The sequence below is a fragment of the Solanum pennellii genome, chromosome 11 (genome assembly GCF_001406875.1).
Source record: "Solanum pennellii chromosome 11, SPENNV200".
NCBI lineage: Eukaryota > Viridiplantae > Streptophyta > Magnoliopsida > Solanales > Solanaceae > Solanum > Solanum pennellii.
Genome location: NC_028647.1, coordinates 62,773,416 through 62,792,467, shown reverse-complemented (window position 1 = coordinate 62,792,467; position 19,052 = coordinate 62,773,416). Strand labels below are relative to the sequence as shown.

General features: G+C 28.7%; 3 protein-coding genes across 3 annotated transcripts in view; 2 read left to right on the top strand and 1 right to left on the bottom strand.

The window, feature by feature from the left end:
• The first annotated feature begins 2,188 nt into the window (after positions 1–2,188).
• Positions 2,189–3,474, top strand: LOC107004377 (acylsugar acyltransferase 3-like). The gene has a single exon (XM_015202584.2). It carries the CDS (start codon positions 2,189–2,191, stop codon positions 3,470–3,472), a length of 1,284 nt encoding a protein of 427 aa, XP_015058070.1. The 3' UTR covers positions 3,473–3,474.
• Positions 3,475–7,827: 4,353 nt separating this feature from the next.
• LOC107004301 (acylsugar acyltransferase 3-like) lies at positions 7,828–9,111 on the bottom strand. The gene has a single exon (XM_015202527.1). It carries the CDS (start codon positions 9,109–9,111, stop codon positions 7,828–7,830), a length of 1,284 nt encoding a protein of 427 aa, XP_015058013.1.
• Positions 9,112–16,229: 7,118 nt separating this feature from the next.
• The window catches only part of LOC107004643 (myb family transcription factor PHL7-like), a 6,977-nt gene continuing 4,154 nt past the window's right edge, over positions 16,230–19,052 (top strand). The window contains exons 1-2 of the mRNA XM_015202924.2: positions 16,230–16,351; positions 18,800–19,019. Coding sequence (XP_015058410.1) covers positions 18,809–19,019 — 211 coding nt within the window. The 5' untranslated portion in view covers positions 16,230–16,351; positions 18,800–18,808. The remainder of the gene's footprint in view (positions 16,352–18,799; positions 19,020–19,052) is intronic.

The window sequence follows — 19,052 nt, the reverse complement described above, 5'->3', positions numbered from 1 at the left end:
TTAGCCCCTCATTAGTTATTGATATAATATGTATACGTGTCATTTAGTTTGGTTACAACTGATATTTATGTTTTTTTTAATTTTAACTGAACATATAAATATTAGACATTTAAACTTGTGTAAAATTGAAAAAACAGACAAGATATTCATCCTATGTTGCATCTTAGATGGCAATTCGTGTTATACTAGTATTACGTCTTGTAAGATGTGTATGTTTACTTATTTAATTTTACACAAATTTATGTGTCTATTTGTGTACATCCAAAACTAAAGGACTTGGATGTCAACTGAAGACAAGTTAAAGGGCATGATTACGTATTATGTCATAATTATGTATTTTTGTGTTTTTTGAAAATGTAAAGATTAATATTCGTGAGGGGATTGTTGGATTCCGTAAGGTGTGAATATGTGTTTTCTCAAAACGATGTAATACAAATACACATTTTCACATTGAATATGTTGTGATTTTCTGACGAAGAGCGATTACATCTGTTCACACTAGTCTTTATTGAATATAAATATTTACTGCTTCCTCGAATTTTCACTTACGAAAATTTTGCGTTACTCTATTTCTTTAAGATTTAAATGTGATTTGACTAATGTATTTATTATACGCAACATAAATGTGTTTGATCTATTTCATCTCGAAAGAAAATAATCATATACCTCAAATACTAAGAAGGGATTAAGTTTTTTTTAAAAAAATAAATAAATAAATTTAGTAAAGTTGGATTTTTTATTTTTTATTTTTTATCTTTTTACTTAAATTGATATATCAACTCACAGACTTGCACGTTGTTTAATAAATTTATTTAAATAGAGCAAGCAAGCACGTCATGCAATAAATTAATTACTTTCTTGATGTTTAAATTACAACATGATTTTTAAAAAAATAATTAGCCTAAATCTTTGATATGATTGATTATATTCTCTTAAATATTCAAAATCAAATTATTTATTGAAACAAGAACGCACGTCATTTCCTCTAAATTTAATAAAATTATTATTCTGATGGTCAACAATTATTTTTTATACATTTTCCTATCCACATGGCTGTACTTTTTAATTCAATTTTATAGCTACAACTAAAACCTGGAATAATATAATAATTAGCAACAAATTTTCAAAGATCTTATCTCAAATTTATATATCGAATTTCAAATTTTTCCTCCCTTTTAATTTTATACTATTATTATCAAAATAAAAGAACGTGCCAAGTATAATTTGCAATGCGTTTTTAGTTTAGTTTTGTAATTTAACGTGTTGCCATTACAAAATTGTTTTTCATACTATTTTGGGAGAAATTAATACGAAATTTCGAATAATAATATCAAGATAAAATTCTTTAAGAATACGCTGTTGGATTCATAAATAATTTAGTTTTAGAGATAATCGTTAAAAATAAATTTAAAGTATTACTTTTTTTTGTGAATTTTTTACGTGAACTATTAATTCTTTGTATTTCAAATCTGAACTATATATGATCATGTTAACTATTTATTAAAATAATTTTAAAGTTAATTAAATTAAGTGTTTAAATACAATCGTCAAAAAATTTGTAACTTAATTTACACATAAAATTTCGTCCATATATATTGACTAACTCATTAATTTCTAGATGTATTATAATAAATAAATTGATGATGTTAGGTAGGAACCTTGCAAAACAAATGATACCTCGGATGTTTATTATCTATTATTAAAAATAAAAAAAGAATCTTCAATTCTTTATTTTTAAACACAAAGAGGAAGTGTTTACCACATATCATCAAATATATATCAAAACGTATTTTAATAAATTATTGGTGATAATTTAAGAGAAAAAAAAAGGTGATATTTTCAATTTTGGCCCAAATCTCTTAGCTTTACTATTTTATTAATTACAAATAGATGCAGAAAATAACTAATTAGTCAACATCTACAGCTTATCTAAAGCTTCTCCGCGTGTAATTTATACTTCATCTGTTTCAATTTATATGATTTTTTTTAATTAATTTATTTTTTAAAAAAAGGATATGTTTCTATATTAAAATAACAATTTCATTTTAAAATATTCATTTTAGATCATAAATTTTTAAAAATTTATTTTTTCTGTGTTAAATCAAACAAACTCGTAATTATTTTGCTAGCCTATATAATTGTGATTATGGAAGTGTAAAGGACACATTCAAACTTTTTGATAGCTAAAATGGCATCATCAAAAATTCTTTCTAGGAAAATGATAAAACTTTTATCCCCAACTCCATCTTCACTTAGACAACACAAATTATCTTTCATGGATTGCATAAATCTTCCTCAATATTCACCAGCTGCCTTCTTATACCCTAAACCTCAAAATCATACCAAAACACAAATATCACAAATTCTTGAAAACTCCCTTTCAAAAGTATTATCCTCTTATTATCCCTTCGCAGGACGAATCAAGGATAATAACACCTATGTCGATTGTGATAACACTGGTGTTGAGTATTTAAACGTCAAAATTGATTGTTCAATGTCTGAAATTCTCAATAACCCTTCTATTGATGTTGCGGATATAGTTTTCCAAAAAGACTTGCCTTGGTGTAGTAGCTTGAATCGAAGTCCACTTGTGGTTCAATTAAGTCATTTTGATTGTGGTGGAATAGCACTTGGTGTATGTTTGTCACACAAAATTGTTGATGGATATTGTGTAGCTAAATTCATTAGTGATTGGGCAACTACAGCTCGACACGTGGATTTCAAACCATCTACTAATTTCAATGCATCTACATTTTTTCCACTAATGGAGGGTGCTCCAAATATTATGTCTATAAATACTTCTCCACAATCACAGCGATACGTGTCAAGAACGTACAATTTCTCATCTTCGAATTTAGAAAGACTCAAGAAAAGTATTACAGGAGTTCAAAATCCAACTCGCGTTGAAGTTGCTACATCACTTATTCATAAATGTGGGGCGATCGCATCTATGAAAAATTTGGGCTCGTTTAAACCATCTTTAATAAGCCAGGTAATAAATTTACGTCCTCTAATTCCACTAGACACAATAGGAAACGCAACATGTATCTATAGCACAATAGCAATGACGGAAAATGAGATAGAGTTGTCTAACTACGTCGCTCAAATACAAAAAGTTAAACAACAAGTTCGAAACGAGTTGAAGAATCTAGATACGGATCAGATAGTTCCATATACACTTGGAAAAATGAAAGGCATTGTAGACATGATGGAGAAGGATATATTTGATATTTATTTATCAACAAGTGTATTCAATTTTGGACTATATAGTAAGACTAATTTTGGATGGGGTAAGCCTATAAAAGTTCCTCATATAAAATATCCAATGAAGAAAAATATCATTCTTTTTGATGACCCAAGTGAAGAAGGGATAGATGCACAAATCACTTTAACAGAAGATGAAATGTCAATTTTTCAAGAGGACAAAGAGCTTCTAGAGTTTGCTTCTCCAATTGTTCAATCAACAAAATAAATGTAAGGGTGTCTATTTTATTTTATTTCTTATTTTGAGAATGTTTTATAAGTTTGATTTAAATTTATATTTATATTTCTATTTCAACTTATTTACTCTTGGAATAATGTAACATTTTTGTGATTTGATGAATTTGATTTCGATTTACCATACTAGCTTATGCTTAATATAATATGGTAGGGGTCAAGTCAAATCCAGAATAACGCTATTTTAAGTCATCAAAACTAGTGCACGATTTATAGTACATATTGTGTTGCACGTGGTTAAAAATTTATCAGTTAAATCAAACTTTTAATCGATAACATAATGAATTTTCTTTTTTTAAAGTTTAATGATATATTTAGGTCTTTTTTCAAAAACAAATACTCTCTCGCGCTCTTTTTTACTTGTTAAATTTTGAATTGACGCACATATTAAAAGAACAATGATTAGTATAGTGAGTCTATCATTTACTCATATTAATTATAGAGTCTTGTACATATTATCCCTTCGCATGACGAATCAAGAATAGTAATGCGTATATCAATTGCTTCTCCAGTTGTTCAATCAATTGAATCATCGTACCATTGTAGTTTGAGAATATCCTACAAAAATTAAATTGTTATAAATTAGATATGTCTATCAGTAAACCTGGTTCTCAGAAAACAGTTGTTATATTATACTATTTAGCAATAATTATAAATATGAATATTTATAATCAACACTTTAATGACGCTAAAGGTTTTAGCAACTTTCAATATAATGACATCAATTCGATCGATTTCCTCTAAATATTTTTGCGACAATTTAAGAAAACATTATTGCCATGCACTAAATGTTCTTTTATTGTTGTAATGATACAACATGTTATATCTATGATATTTTTCAAATTTTCTGATCCCAAAATCATGTTATTATTAACCCAATAATATATGGTATTGTCCTATCAAACGTATTTAGAACATGTTGCCCTTTTCTTCAACGTGACACAACACGTTCTAAGAGTATTTTGCGGAATTAGCAATCTTTATAAGATTATATATATATATATATAGTTGTATTGGAATTCGGAACTAATCTTATATAGGTTTTATATGGTAATTTTGTGTCATACGTTATGTATATTATATGTCACGTATGATATGTGTGTCTTCTTTTCAATTTTAAATAAATGTAAGTGTCTATTTATTTACGCTTAATGTTGGAGGGCATGAATGCTAGCTGAAGTCAAGTTAAATGACATATTTATGTATTATATATTACCATTTATAGCAATAATATTTTTTTCATTGTATCACTTTTAATACATTTATAATACACTTTTAATTCATATTACAAAAAATAATTTATTATTCACATATAATACAAGTTTTATTGATGGATAATATANCAAATACAAAATATTACAACGTTTTTATAGTACGCCATGTTAAATATGTTAATAGCGGCGGTTTGAAATTGAATTACGATGGTGTAGACATTAAAATTTTGTGGGACTCTAGAAGATGCGTTCAATTTGAGTTGGGACTCTACAAATTGTGTTCAACTCAAATAAAGATTCTTGGAGGCTACTCAACCCTAAACCCTAGTTTATGCCTATATAAAAGGTACTAAATTCCCTTAAAAACATCTCGGCCCTCGAATCTAAATCATCCTAGTTCGAGAAATACGCCACTAACGGCCCTCGAATCATGGATAAATCCTAGGAGAATAGAATGAAGGGATCAACATAATTGTACACACAGTCTATCTTGATAAATAAAATTATGTTTCTTCATATTTTATTTGTATGGTTTGTTTATTTTTCATATGTTTAAAATTTGTTACAAACAGATGGTTTGAACCGTCACAAATATTTTTTAAAATTTGAAAATTTTCCCAACAAAATTATTGTTTCCTTTATTTACTCTTCTATTTATGAAACTATATAATTTGTCCAACTATACTTATAACTATCTTTTCCTTACATTTAAATTTTCCTTAAATATTTTCATCTATTTTAGTATTATTATTCCCTTTCCTTAATAATTATAAACTATTAGAATATTAAATATTTATTATTTAAATGGAAAGAAATATAAGTTGCCTAATTTGGGCCTATCAGTCATTAAAGCTCAATGCTAATTTGAAAGAACAGATTATAATTCCCCAAATCGCTATGTTTAGGCGGTTTGTTATATGCTGTGTGTCTTTTTTTCAGTTTTATATAAATTTAAATGTCTACTTATTTACATTTAATATTGGAGGGTATGAATGCTAGCTGAAGTCAAGCTAAATAACATATTTATGTATTATATCTTATTTTTGTTAATAACGTGGTTTTGGGATCTGAAAATTTGAAAAATATCATAGATATAACATTTTGCATCATTACAACAATAAAAGAACATTTAGTGGCAATACGTTTTCCTTATATTGTCAATAAAATATTTAGAGGAAATTGAATTGATGTCATTATATTCAAAGTTGCTAAAAATCTTTAACGTCATCAGAGTGTTGGTTCTAAATATTCATATTTATAACGGAAAAGGGCCTAAAATACCCTCAAAGTATTGAAAATGGTACAAAATTACCCTTCATCCACCTATTGGCTCCAAAATGCCCTTCCCACCCACCTATTGGGTCCAAAATACCCTTGTCATCCACCTTTTGGTTCAAAATTGATCACTTATTTAACGGTTTTATATTTAAACTATTTAAATATTTTTTAAAATACGTGGCGCTCAACTATTTGTTATAATTTAACTTATTAGTGTAATTTATAAATCAATCCACTACCCACCCAATACTAATTAAATCCCTCTAAATTAATGAACCCATCACATTATTAATGCAAGCTACTGCCAATTGAGTGTTTTTAAAAAATATAGAAGTAAATTATCATACATTCAAGTGGCTACATAAAAATCACCGATAAACTTAAAAGTCTGACTATGTTCATCTTAATTATTCTTACGTCTCAATTATGTGATGTTACTTCATAGGTAACTTTTTTTCAAAATAATATATTAAAGGTTTTAAAATAAATCATAAATATTTATAAAATTATATTTAAAAAAAGTGCATGAATTAATTCGGGATGTATTATTTCTTTACCTTTAATCATAAATTTCTAATTCAATTTTGAAAGAAAGTGTCCTCCTAAATAAGCGGCTCAACCTAAATTTAATTGGGGCTTCGATTCGGACTCGAATAATTTTGAATGTCATTTTCAGTAATCTATAATTTCATCGTGTTTAAGTAGTGTTTATGACGATTTTGATATTATAATTGAATTATTAATTGAGTGAGGTTTAGTTAGTAATGAGTGGGTAGTGGATTGGTTTATAAATTATATTAATAAATTAAATTTATAATTAATAGTTGAACGCCCAGTATTTAAAAAAATATTTAAAGAGTTTAATTTTAAAACAATTAAAAAATGGTCAATTTTGAACACAAAGGTGGATGACAAGGGTATTTTGGAGCCAATAGGTGGATGGAAAGGACATTTTGGAGCCAATAGGTGGATGAAGGGTAATTTTGTACCATTTTCAATACTTTAAGGGTATTTTAGGCCCTTGTCCGTATTTATAATTGTTGCTACATATAATATAACAACTTTTTTCTGAGAGCAGGTTTTTATAATAAGTTTTAGAAGATCCTCAAACTATAAGGATATGATGATTCGATTGATTGAACGACTGGAGAATCAATTGATATAGCTATTATTATTCTTGATTCGTCCTGCGAAGGGATAATATGTGTAAGACTCTATCAATTAATATGAGAAAATGATCGATAAATTCATCGTATTAATCATTGTTCATTTAAAATGTGCAATTCAGAATTTAACAAGTAAAAAAGGGACGAAGGGAGTATTTGTCGTCATTGAAAAAAAAAATTTAAATATGTCATTAAACTTTGAAAAATCTCATTTATGTTATCGATTAAAAATTTGATTTGACCAATAGATTTTTAATCACATGCAACACAATTTGTACTATATATCGTGCACTTATTTTATTCTGGATGTAGTTGATTTTTTATTTTTTAAAAAAGTTATTAGATTATTTATTGGGATTTGGAAATTAAGATTTCATTTCTACTGTAATAATTGAAAATTATTAATTGAGCCTTTTATTTTATTTTATTTTTATATTAAGTCATCACTATTATATCGTAAACATTATAAAGATGTGGAGAATTTGAGTTGACTCCTTCCATATTATATTAAACATAAGCTAGTATGGTATATCGAAATCAAATTCATCAAATCATAAAAATATTACATGATTCAAAAAGTAAATAAATTGAAATAAAAATATAAATTTAAATCAACTCGTAAAACATTCTCAATATAAAAGATAAAATAAAATACAAACCCCTTAAAATATTTATTTTGTTGATTGAACAACTGGAGAAGCAAACTCTAGAAGCTCTTTGTCCTCTTGAAAAATTGACATTTCATCTTCTGTTAAGGTGATTTGTGCATCTATCCCTTCTTCACTTGGGTCATCAAAAAGCATGATACTTTTCTTCATTGGATATTTTGTATTAATAATTTTTATAGGCTTACCCCATCCAAAATTAGTCTTACTATATAGTCCAAAATTGAATACACTTGTTGATAAATAAATATCAAATATATCCTTCTCCATCATGTCTACAATGCCTTTCATTTTTCCAAGTGTATATGGAACTATCTGATCCGTATCTAGATTCTTCAACTCGTTTCGAACTTGTTGTTTAACTTTTTGTATTTGAGCAACGTAGTTAGACAACTCTATCTCATTTTCCGTCGTTGCTATTGTGCTATAGATACATGTTGCATTTCCTATTGTGTCTAGTGGAATTAGAGGGCGTAAATTTATTACCTGGCTTATCAAAGATGGTTTAAACGAGCCTAAATTTTTCATAGATGCGATCGCCCCACATTTATGAATAAGTGATGTAGCAACTTCAACGCGAGTTGGATTTTGAACTCCTGTAATACTTTTCTTGAGTCTTTCTAAATTCGAAGATGAGAAATTGTACGTTCTTGACACGTATCGTTGTGATTGTGGAGAAGTATTTATAGACATAATATTTGGAGCACCCTCCATTATTGGAAAAAATGTAGATGCATTGAATTTAGTAGATGGTTTGAAATCCACGTGTCGAGCTGTAGTGGCCCAATCACTAATGAATTTAGCTACACAATATCCATCAACAATTTTGTGTGACAAACATACACTTATTGCTACTCCACCACAATCAAAATGACTTAATTGAACCACAAGTGGACTTCGATTCAAGCTACTACACCAAGGCAAGTCTTGTTGGAAGACTATATCCGATACATCATTAGAAGGGCTATTGAGAATTTCAGACATTGAACAATTTATTTTGACGTTTAAATACTCAACACCAGTGTTATCGCAATCGACATAGGTGTTATTATCCTTGATTCGTCCCGCGAAGGGATAATAAGAGGATAATACTTTTGAAAGGGAGTTTTCAAGAATTTGTGATATTTGTGTTTTGGTATGATTTTTAGGTTTAGGGTATAAGAAGGCAGCTGGTGAATATTGAGGAAGATTTATGCAATCCATGAAAGATAATTTGTGTTGTCTAAGTGAAGATGGAGTTGGGGATAAAAGTTTAATCATTTTCCTAGAAAGAATTTTTGATGATGCCATTTTAGTTATCAAAAAAAGTTTGAATGTGTCCTTACACTTCCACAATCACAGTTATATAGGCTATCAAAAATAATTACTAGTTAGTTTGCCTTAATACAGAATAAATATTTTAAAATTAAATTGTTATTTTTTAATATAGTAACAAATCGTTTTTTTAAAAATTGATTAAAAAAAGTCAATATAAACTAAGACGGATGGAAGTATGAATTAAACATGGAGAAGCTTTAAATTGTTTGGAGTTTCACATGACACATATGGAGGTGTCTTAGACCTTTTTTGGCATTCTTTAATTAGAGCATCTCATTAATTCATGATAATAATAATAATAATAATAATAATAATAATAATAATAATAATAATAATTTAGTGATTCTTATTGATCTTACCTTTAATTTAATGGGGTGTGATCAAGAAAAATATTTTTTATATTACTTTTTTTTTCTTTTCATTTCTAGTAATTATTTAAACAATAAGAACAAAAAGATTATTTTGTGCTTATTTTTTATCACAAGAAAAAAGATGCTATTTTCTTCCCTCAAAGTTGGCTAAGTGGCGCTTTATTTTAATGAATAGAAGCGGAATATATGAATTGGACAAAATTTATTAGTTTTGGCTCAAATTTAATATACAAAATCAAATTCATGAGTATTCATAATGTTGATATTCTGAAATTCAAAACTCGTAAAATTTAAATATTATACCTAATTCGAATTCACATCCTTAATAGTATTAAAATAAGGATCACAATAATATTATTGAAGAAATCAGAATTACCTGTAAGTTACGAAAATTTAATTCATGTAAAGCTTGCACTAAACAATTAATGAAGATAACACAATATTTTATTGTAAAAAAACCTTTTGCTCAAGGGAAGAAAAGTCATTGCAAAATGTATAATTTCAGCAATCATTTTCCAATAACTTCAAAGAAAGGTTTTAGATTAAATTTTATAGTTTAAAGAACTAATTTCAGTACAATTAATTATATTTGTTATTGCTACTTTCAAGAAGTCAACCATGTTTGTTGCATACTTCACCACATGCATAACTATTCACTTCAAATTAGGAATTATTGTACTTAATAATAACCCTAGAACTTATATTATCATGTTCACATTTCGATCGTGAATATTTTATCATTCTTTTGATATTTTGACATGATAAATATATAGATATAAAATGATATATTTCTATATAAAATATAAATTCGTAGGTTAATTTTTTAATTTGAAATATGAAATTATGATATAAAATTTTCTGTCATATAGTGTATTAATTATCAAAATATTTTATTAAAATTTATAGATCGATTATTGATAATCTTGGAGATTATATTTCTATAGAAATAGTTAAATATTATATATTAGATGGTTGTTATATTCTGGCTAAAATATCATTAAGAATTCATCCGATACGAATGATAGGAAGTAATAAATCTCGGGATTAATTTTTGAATAAAGTTATTCCATAATAGTTGAGATAAATTATAAAAAAAACTAAATCACAAAATCAATTATCTTAAAATTGTAATATTATTTTTATTTATCATTGAGAATGGAGTAAATAATCTCCAAATAACAAACAAATAAGCCCTTAAATTACAACATACCCTTCAGATACAAAAACATCATACATTTTTATTTAGTTTTTTCACATTTTTCTATTCACATTTTGCCCACATTTTTCAGTCCACACTTTACACAAATGACCTAACAATATGCACATATAATATATGATATGCACATATAATATATGATATTGTCCTATCAAACGTATTTAGAACATGTTACACTTTTCTTCAATGTGACACAACACGTTCTAAGAGTATTTTGCGGAATTAGCAATCTTTATAAGATTATATATATATATATATAGTTGTATTGGAATTCGGAACTAATCTTATATAGGTTTTATATGGTAATTTTGTGTCATACGTTATGTATATTATATGTCACGTATGATATGTGTGTCTTCTTTTCAATTTTAAATAAATGTAAGTGTCTATTTATTTACGCTTAATGTTGGAGGGCATGAATGCTAGCTGAAGTCAAGTTAAATGACATATTTATGTATTATATATTACCATTTATAGCAATAATATTTTTTTCATTGTATCACTTTTAATACATTTATAATACACTTTTAATTCATATTACAAAAAATAATTTATTATTCACATATAATACAAGTTTTATTGATGGATAATATATTTATCACACATTTTAATACACTTATAATACAATGTGTCAACTTTTTGACAAACAAGCATAATATATTTTTAAAAATAGTTATGACACATATATATTGCATACATAATTCACTTTTAATACAAATTGCAGATTAACGTAGTATTGCTATAAATGGTAATAAATAAAAAAAATATCGCTAAAATCAGTGATTATTTATTAAAAGACATTCATCCAAGTAATTTTTCCTACATTATGTGTGCATATTGTTGGGTTACGTTATTTATGTAAAGTGTGAACTAAAAAATGAGGGCGAAATGTGAACAGAAAAATATAAAAAAACTAAAGGGAAAATGCATAAGTATCTCCTCAACCTATGCCCGAAATTCTACAGACACTTATGATATACTAAGGTCCTATTTTCCCTTGAAATTATTTTATAAGTAATTTTCTACCCTTTTTCGACCTACGTGGCACTAGCTTGAAAAAAAAAAGTCAATCAGCGTTGGGCCCACAAGATAGTGCCACATAGGCCAAAAAGGGGTAGAAAATTATTAACAAAATAAGGGCTTATTTGTTTGTTACTATGAGATTATTTATTGGGATAATTGTATATAATATGACAAACTAATAACCTAAAATAAATGGAGTTGCTACTGTTTGATTTAATTGTGCCCCATAGCAAATGTTTGCCAAAGTTTGCCAGTCCCCTCTCTCTCAAAACTCTCGCTCGCTACTCTCTCATTTTCCCTCGCCACTCTCCCTCTGATTGCCTCTCTCGCTTTATACGACGTGTATAAATTGTGTTTCTGTTTTGTATAAAGCGAGAGAAAATTGTATATACATATGCAAAAACATATATCTTCGTGTTGTACACTTCATTATACAATTTACAAACATTTTACTTCGATTCAATTGTATACAAATACAAATTTTATACAAATATTGCAGGAAAAAAGGCCAGCGAATTATACAATTGCAGTGAAATACAATTTTCTCTCGCTTTATACAACATAAGTGTATAAATTGTGTTTCTGTTTTTGTATAAAGCGAGAGAAAAACATGTATCTTCTTCATACACACTTATAATTATACAATATACAAACATTTTACTTCGATTCAATTGTATGCAAAGCAAATTTTTTACACATATAGCAGCGAAATAGGCCAGCGAATTATACAATTGTGCATTATACAATTGCAGTGAAATAGTCCAGCGAATTATACAATTGCAGCGAAATAGGCCAGCTAATTATACAATTTAGGCCAGCGAATCATACAATTGTATATGTATATTGAGGCCAGCGAATTATACAGTTGTATATGTATAGCGAATTATATAGTTATATGCTTGTTATGGAGCGCAATTATGCAAACTTTGTTATAGCATACAAATGTGGATTTTTTGTTTGCTATATGTGAAAATTACCCTTATTTATTTCATCCTCAACAATAAATAAAAATAATATTAGAATTTTAGGATAATTGATTTTGTGATTAATTATTTTGTAATTTTATCTCAACTATTATGAAATAACTTCACTCAAAAATTAATCTCGAGATCTATTATTTCTTATCATTCTAAGCAAACGTCCTTAATGATATTATAGTCAGAATATAACAATCATCTAACTACAACAATTAAGCTTAACAACCGTCTTTATAACAAATTAAACATGCTATTTATAAAATTATACCGATATATATGACAACTATAATATATAATAACAATAATTTATATAGAAATATAATCTCTAAGATTGTCAATAATAGAACTACAAATTTTGACCAAATATTTTGATATTTTAATACACTAAATGATAAAGAAGTTTATATCACAATTTTATATTTCAACAAATTAACCTACGAGTTTATATTTTATTTAAAAAAAAAAAGTCACCATTCTATATCTACATAGTTGTCCTGTCAAAATATCAAAAGAATGATAAAATATTCACGATCAAAATATGAACATAATAATATAAGTTCTAGGGTTATTAGTTAGTATAATACTTCCTAATTTGAAGTGAATAGTTTTGCATGTGGCGTTGTAATAGACAAGTTTGACTTCTTGAAAAGTAGCACTAATAATTATAGTTAATTGTGCTCGAATTAGTCCCTTAAATTATAAAATTTAATCTAAAACCTTCCTTTGAAGTTAGTGGAATTGGTTGCTGAAATCATACATCTTGTAAGTCGTGATTTTCTTCTCTTGAGCAAGGGGTTTTTTCACAATAAAATTTTGTGTTATCTTTGTTAGTTGTTTCGTGTTAGCTTTACATGAACCAAATTTTTGTAACTTACAGGCTATTCTGATTTCTTCAATAATATTGTTGTGATCCTTATTTAGTACTATTAAGGATGTCAAATCGAGATAGGTATAAAATTTAAATCCTACGAGTTTTGAGTTTCAGAATACGAACCTTAAGTATGCTGTTAAATGAATACCTATTAATTTGATTTTGCATATTAAATTTGAGCCAAAACTAATAAATTTTATCGAACTCATATATTCCACTTCTATTCATTAAAAAAAAGGGAAACTTTCACATATAGCCACTTAAAAAAAATTAATTACTCTGTATAGCTATAGTTTGATAATTACAATTTGTAGCTACATGTTATATGGAGGAGAGAGGCGAGCAAGACTAGGAAGAGAAGAGAGAGGCGAGAGAGAGGGGGGAAGGAGTGGGAGAAAGGTGAATTGTATATGTATATTGGTTAGATAATTGTATATCATACATACGTATTTGTATATATGGCAATAGAGATTGGGAGAGAGAGGAGAGAGGCGAGCGATATCGAGAGAGGGAGGAGAGGGGCGAGAGAGAGAGAGGGCAGAGAGTGAGAGAGAGGTGAGTTGTATTCATATATAATTGTATATAACTGTATATTATACATATACATTTGTATAAATGGCAAGTGAGATTGGGAGAGGGAGGAGAGAGGCGAGCGAGATTGAGAGAGGAAGGAGAGAGGCGAGCGAGAGAGAGCAAAGAGTGGGAGAGGTGAATTGTATATGTATATTATAATATGTTCTTGTATATCCTGGGGAATTATACATATACAAACATGACTAATTATACAAACTCGAAGTCAGCTCACGTAAATAATGTATAATGTTAGTCGCGAGTGGTAATTATAGCAAATTATAGCTATAATGAGTAATTAAATAATATAAATTTGTTTAGCCGCATAATTTTTTCAAAAAAAAAAAAGCGCCACTTAGCCAACTTTGAGGGAAGAAAATAGCATCTTTTTCTTGTGATATAAAACAAGCACAAAATAATCTTTTTGTTCTTATTTTTTTAAATAATTACTAGAAATGAAATAGAAAAAAAAGTATTTTAAAATATATTCTTCTTGATCACAACCCCATTAAAATAAAGGTAAGATCAATGAGATTCACTAAATTATTATTATTTTTATCACTAATGAGATGCTCTAATTAAAGAATGCCAAAAAAGGTCTAGTCACCTTCAAATGTGTCATGTGAAACTCCAAACAAATTAAAGCACATGAAAAATAATTTTATGTCTTGAGAAAATATGCAATGAAGGTTTATTTAACTATTCAATTTCATTTTTGACTATTGTTTAGCTTTATAAATAATAAAATAATAACTTTACCTATTCTTATAAAGCCATCTATTAATAATACGTGAACATATTAAAAAGGCATAATACATATATTGAATTCTAAATTTGGTTTCATATTTTAACTTTGACCTCCAACTTTTATAATGCAGAAATAAACACTTTAACTATACAACTTTTAAATAAATAAAACATGAGTCCTACATGACACAATACACGTAGCACACCACGTAGGACAAAAAATAACATGTAGGATGCCATGTAGGACATGTGTGTCTGTTTATTCAACTTTATACAAGTTTAAGTGTCTACTTATGCACACCTAAAGTTGAAGGGCATAAACGTGATTCAAAACCAAGTTAAAGGGCATATTTATATATTATGCCTATTAAAAAAATAAGTATTTCTAAAAATAAAACGACGATGTAATTCTATTGTTCATTATTAGTAAAAGAAGTCAATCTTTAGATAATACGAATTAAAAAAATTAATGAAATTTGAATTCTCTATGGCTTATAGGATATGGATACCATATATATTATCTTCATTACACGGTCTATTATATTATCGTCATTTTATTTATAAAATAAACAAAAAGTTATGACACGTTAAAAATTTCTATGTTCAGAAAATGTAAGTTGCGAAAATAAGAATGTTCTGATAGATGTGTGAACATACTAAGAGAGATAATATTGGGAATAAAGACATCGAGGACAAGGTGAGAGTAACTTCCGTGGCGTAAAAGATAAAGGAAGCAAAACTGAGATGATTTGAACGTACGAAGGGGAAATGTGCAGATGTCCAAGTGATGAGGTGCAAGAAGTTGAATACAGTGGGTCCAAGGAGAGATAAATGTAGGTTAAAAAGTATAAGACCCACTCCACTACCGGTCCTACCATCACGATGTAGAACGGGAGCTCGTGTAGACCCTTTTATTCCAGCGTAATGGTAGTAAAACGTAACAAAATATTACAACCGTTTTAATTTGTGATTGTTACTGTTTCCTTTAATAGTTACTTTATTTTTTTACGATAATTCTCTTTTCACATACCTACGATAATTCTCTTTTCACATACGTATGTGCTGTACTTGAGTCGAGGATCATTTGAAAACGAATAAAACAAAAACACCAAGTTGGAAAATGAAAGAAATGCATTGGAGAGAAAAGAGTGGTCCAAAGAAAAGCCAAAAAATTGCAAAAAAAGGACTTATTAAAATGATTAATAATCACAATATGCCGGAATATTACAAAATAGATTCCGGGCCGGCCCAACAATGTATTTCTCAACTCCGGTCAGCTAAATTCTGCCCGCGGTCAGTTCTAATTTTATTTATTTAAAACCCCTTTACTTTTTCTCTATAAGAATTTTTTCTTCAAAAATTTCAAAAAAAAATTTCAGTTTGTAATGAAAGAGTGAAGAATTCGAAGATCGCATATCTGCTATAATTATCTATCATTGTAAGAAATTGATCTTCTTTTATGAGTTCATTTGTTAGTATAATTTATTTATTTTTTTTAATAATTTTTCTGAATTTTTTTTCGTTTTATTTGGTGAATTTCTTGATTTTGTGGTGTTTATGTTGTGGAGAAGTTTGTAAAGATTGAATTTTTATGGTTTAATTTGATGTTTTATGTGATGGGTTAGACGTATAATTTAGGGTTTTGGTAGATGACTTGAGTTGACTACTTTTGGAGAGGGGGTGGAGCTAGCAAGGACCAAGGGGGTTTGTTATGAATATCGTGTTCGGTGGAAAATTATACTGTTTATATATGGTTAAAATTATTATCTTTTTACGTGTGTATATACCTGGAATGTGATGTTTGATACATGGGGTGAAGTTAAATAGCTGGTGAAATTATAAGAGTGATTGTAATTATGAATTTTTCATATATTAAAATTTGGGGTTTTTGTTCTTGTATATGTTGTTGTACTTGAGCTGAGGGTCTTTTGGAAACAGTCTCTTTAACTTTACGAGGTAGTGGTAAGTCTCTCCAGACCTCACTTGTGGGATTTCAGTGGTTATGTTGTTGTTGTATACCGGTTGACTATATCTACAACAACGATGATGCTTCACTTTTAAATGAATTGTTAGAGCTGGGATATGAACTTCTCTAAACTGTTTCATTTAAATACTTAATTTTGGAGAAGAAGGTGAAATGCTCATTAGCATAAAAATTAGTGTAAAGATGAAATGCAATATATGATATGATATGATACAAGGGGTGACTTGATGAGCTGATGAAATCACAAGTCGTTAAGTTTCAAAGAATCTCTAGTTTCTAAATTTACGGGAGGATAATGAGCATGCACACTGAAGAAGTCCTAAGAAGCTAAGATGAAAAGGATTAGCTTCTGAGTTGAGCTACACCGATGGAGTAAGGCGAGAGAAGAGATAAGGAGAGATATTATTGATCTGATGATGAATGACCTAGCTTATACGCTTAACCTCGTTTTTTTTCTATAAAGTAATTAACTTCATTAATGAAGGGCAGAAAGGGCCCTTTATACAAGTAGTATATCATTAACTCTGTTAACCATATTTTAACAACCCTTTAATAGCCTTATTACAAACTATCTCTCAAGTCTCAACTAGATAATGACTATTGTACCCTTTATATATATTCATAGGTAGACTATTATACCCGTGTCTATTTACGATTACAATCAGCATATAACATTCAGATAGGCAACGTCAACTAGTTTCGAGTTGTGTCATAGTTTTTATCGTTGTTGATACTAGGGAATGTTGTACTTGTGCACTACTATAGACTTGTCAATTTTGGAGCACAAGGGCGAAGTTGGATAGCAACAGTGGTGGACTCGGGATTCTAAAGTCATGGATTCTCGACTGGCTTTACTAGAGCTGCTATAGCATATAGGCACTAAGTAATAGCGTGCAACTATTTGATATTTGATGGTGAAAATATCTAACAAGTAAACTATGATTAATATTAAAGCTAAAAAGATTTTTTTTATAATTGTCCTTGGTGTTTACATACCATAAAAACATATATAGTGTCATCAATGCTTACACTGAATTCATTTCCAAAATCAAAATTCATTGCAAAATTATTAGCTTTAGATTAGCATACCTTGAAAGTTCCTAAATTTGCACAAAAAATGTTTTGAACTATATTTAATTGGTCTCTCAGTCTCAGAAATCAATAGAAAAAAAATAGAGGAAGGAGGGAATCACCTCTGCAGTCTGCACAAAATCCAACTATTGAGACCACGGAGAGGGATAAGAAGAAAGTTGAAGCTTCATTGGGGAAAAAGAGCTCTAATAGAGGAGTAAGAAGGACGTTGTTGAGGAAGAGCAATTTCTCATTGAATGGGAAAAAGAAAAAAAAAGAGATGGTTGTTTTGGAGCAGTGGAAATTGGGAAGAAAGTAAAAATAAAAATGAGAAACTAAAAAGGAAAAACAACAAAGTAAAAAGTATCATCTGAAAAAGACAAATTGCTCGAGGGGAGATTTGATCCCGCAGCACGAGGAAATACAGAGCTGCTTCATCTGCCTTAGCCAAATCGTACCCACTGACCTTTTCTGAGTCTTTGGTTGCTCGATCATATTTCAGCATTTTTTGCCTCTATAAATACTTAAACCCCAGTCAAAAGCAGTTGGTGCTCGAGCCACTTTAGTATTTTGATGGTTAGGTCACTTTTAATAAATGATGAGTTAACTGAGGTATAGGTGAATGAGTTGGCCAGGGAATTGTTATAATAATGTAAAAAGGGGTATCTGGTACAAAATTTCACATGGAATCAAGGAAAACCGGAGCATTTCAAGAGGACTAGATCTTTTGCTTCTCCGTGTGTTGAATTTCAGGAAGTACTGCTCTTTTATGTGTTTTGCTGACTTTGAAATTCTTATAGTACTTTTGAAGTCTGTCATTATTTTTTGTAGATAAATGAAATGTATCAGCCCAAAGGCGTTCCCAGTTCAAGCTTAGCACACAACAATGCTGCTGTCAATAGTCAGTCATTAGACTGTGGTGGCGGTTCAATGGACCCTTCCAGTGGAGGCAACAACAATTCTAGTCTTGCCTCAAAGCAACGTCTGCGTTGGACCAATGAGCTTCATGAACGATTTGTTGATGCTGTAGCACAACTTGGTGGCCCAGATAGTAAGTTTCTGGACTTCCACTTTGTTCAGCCCC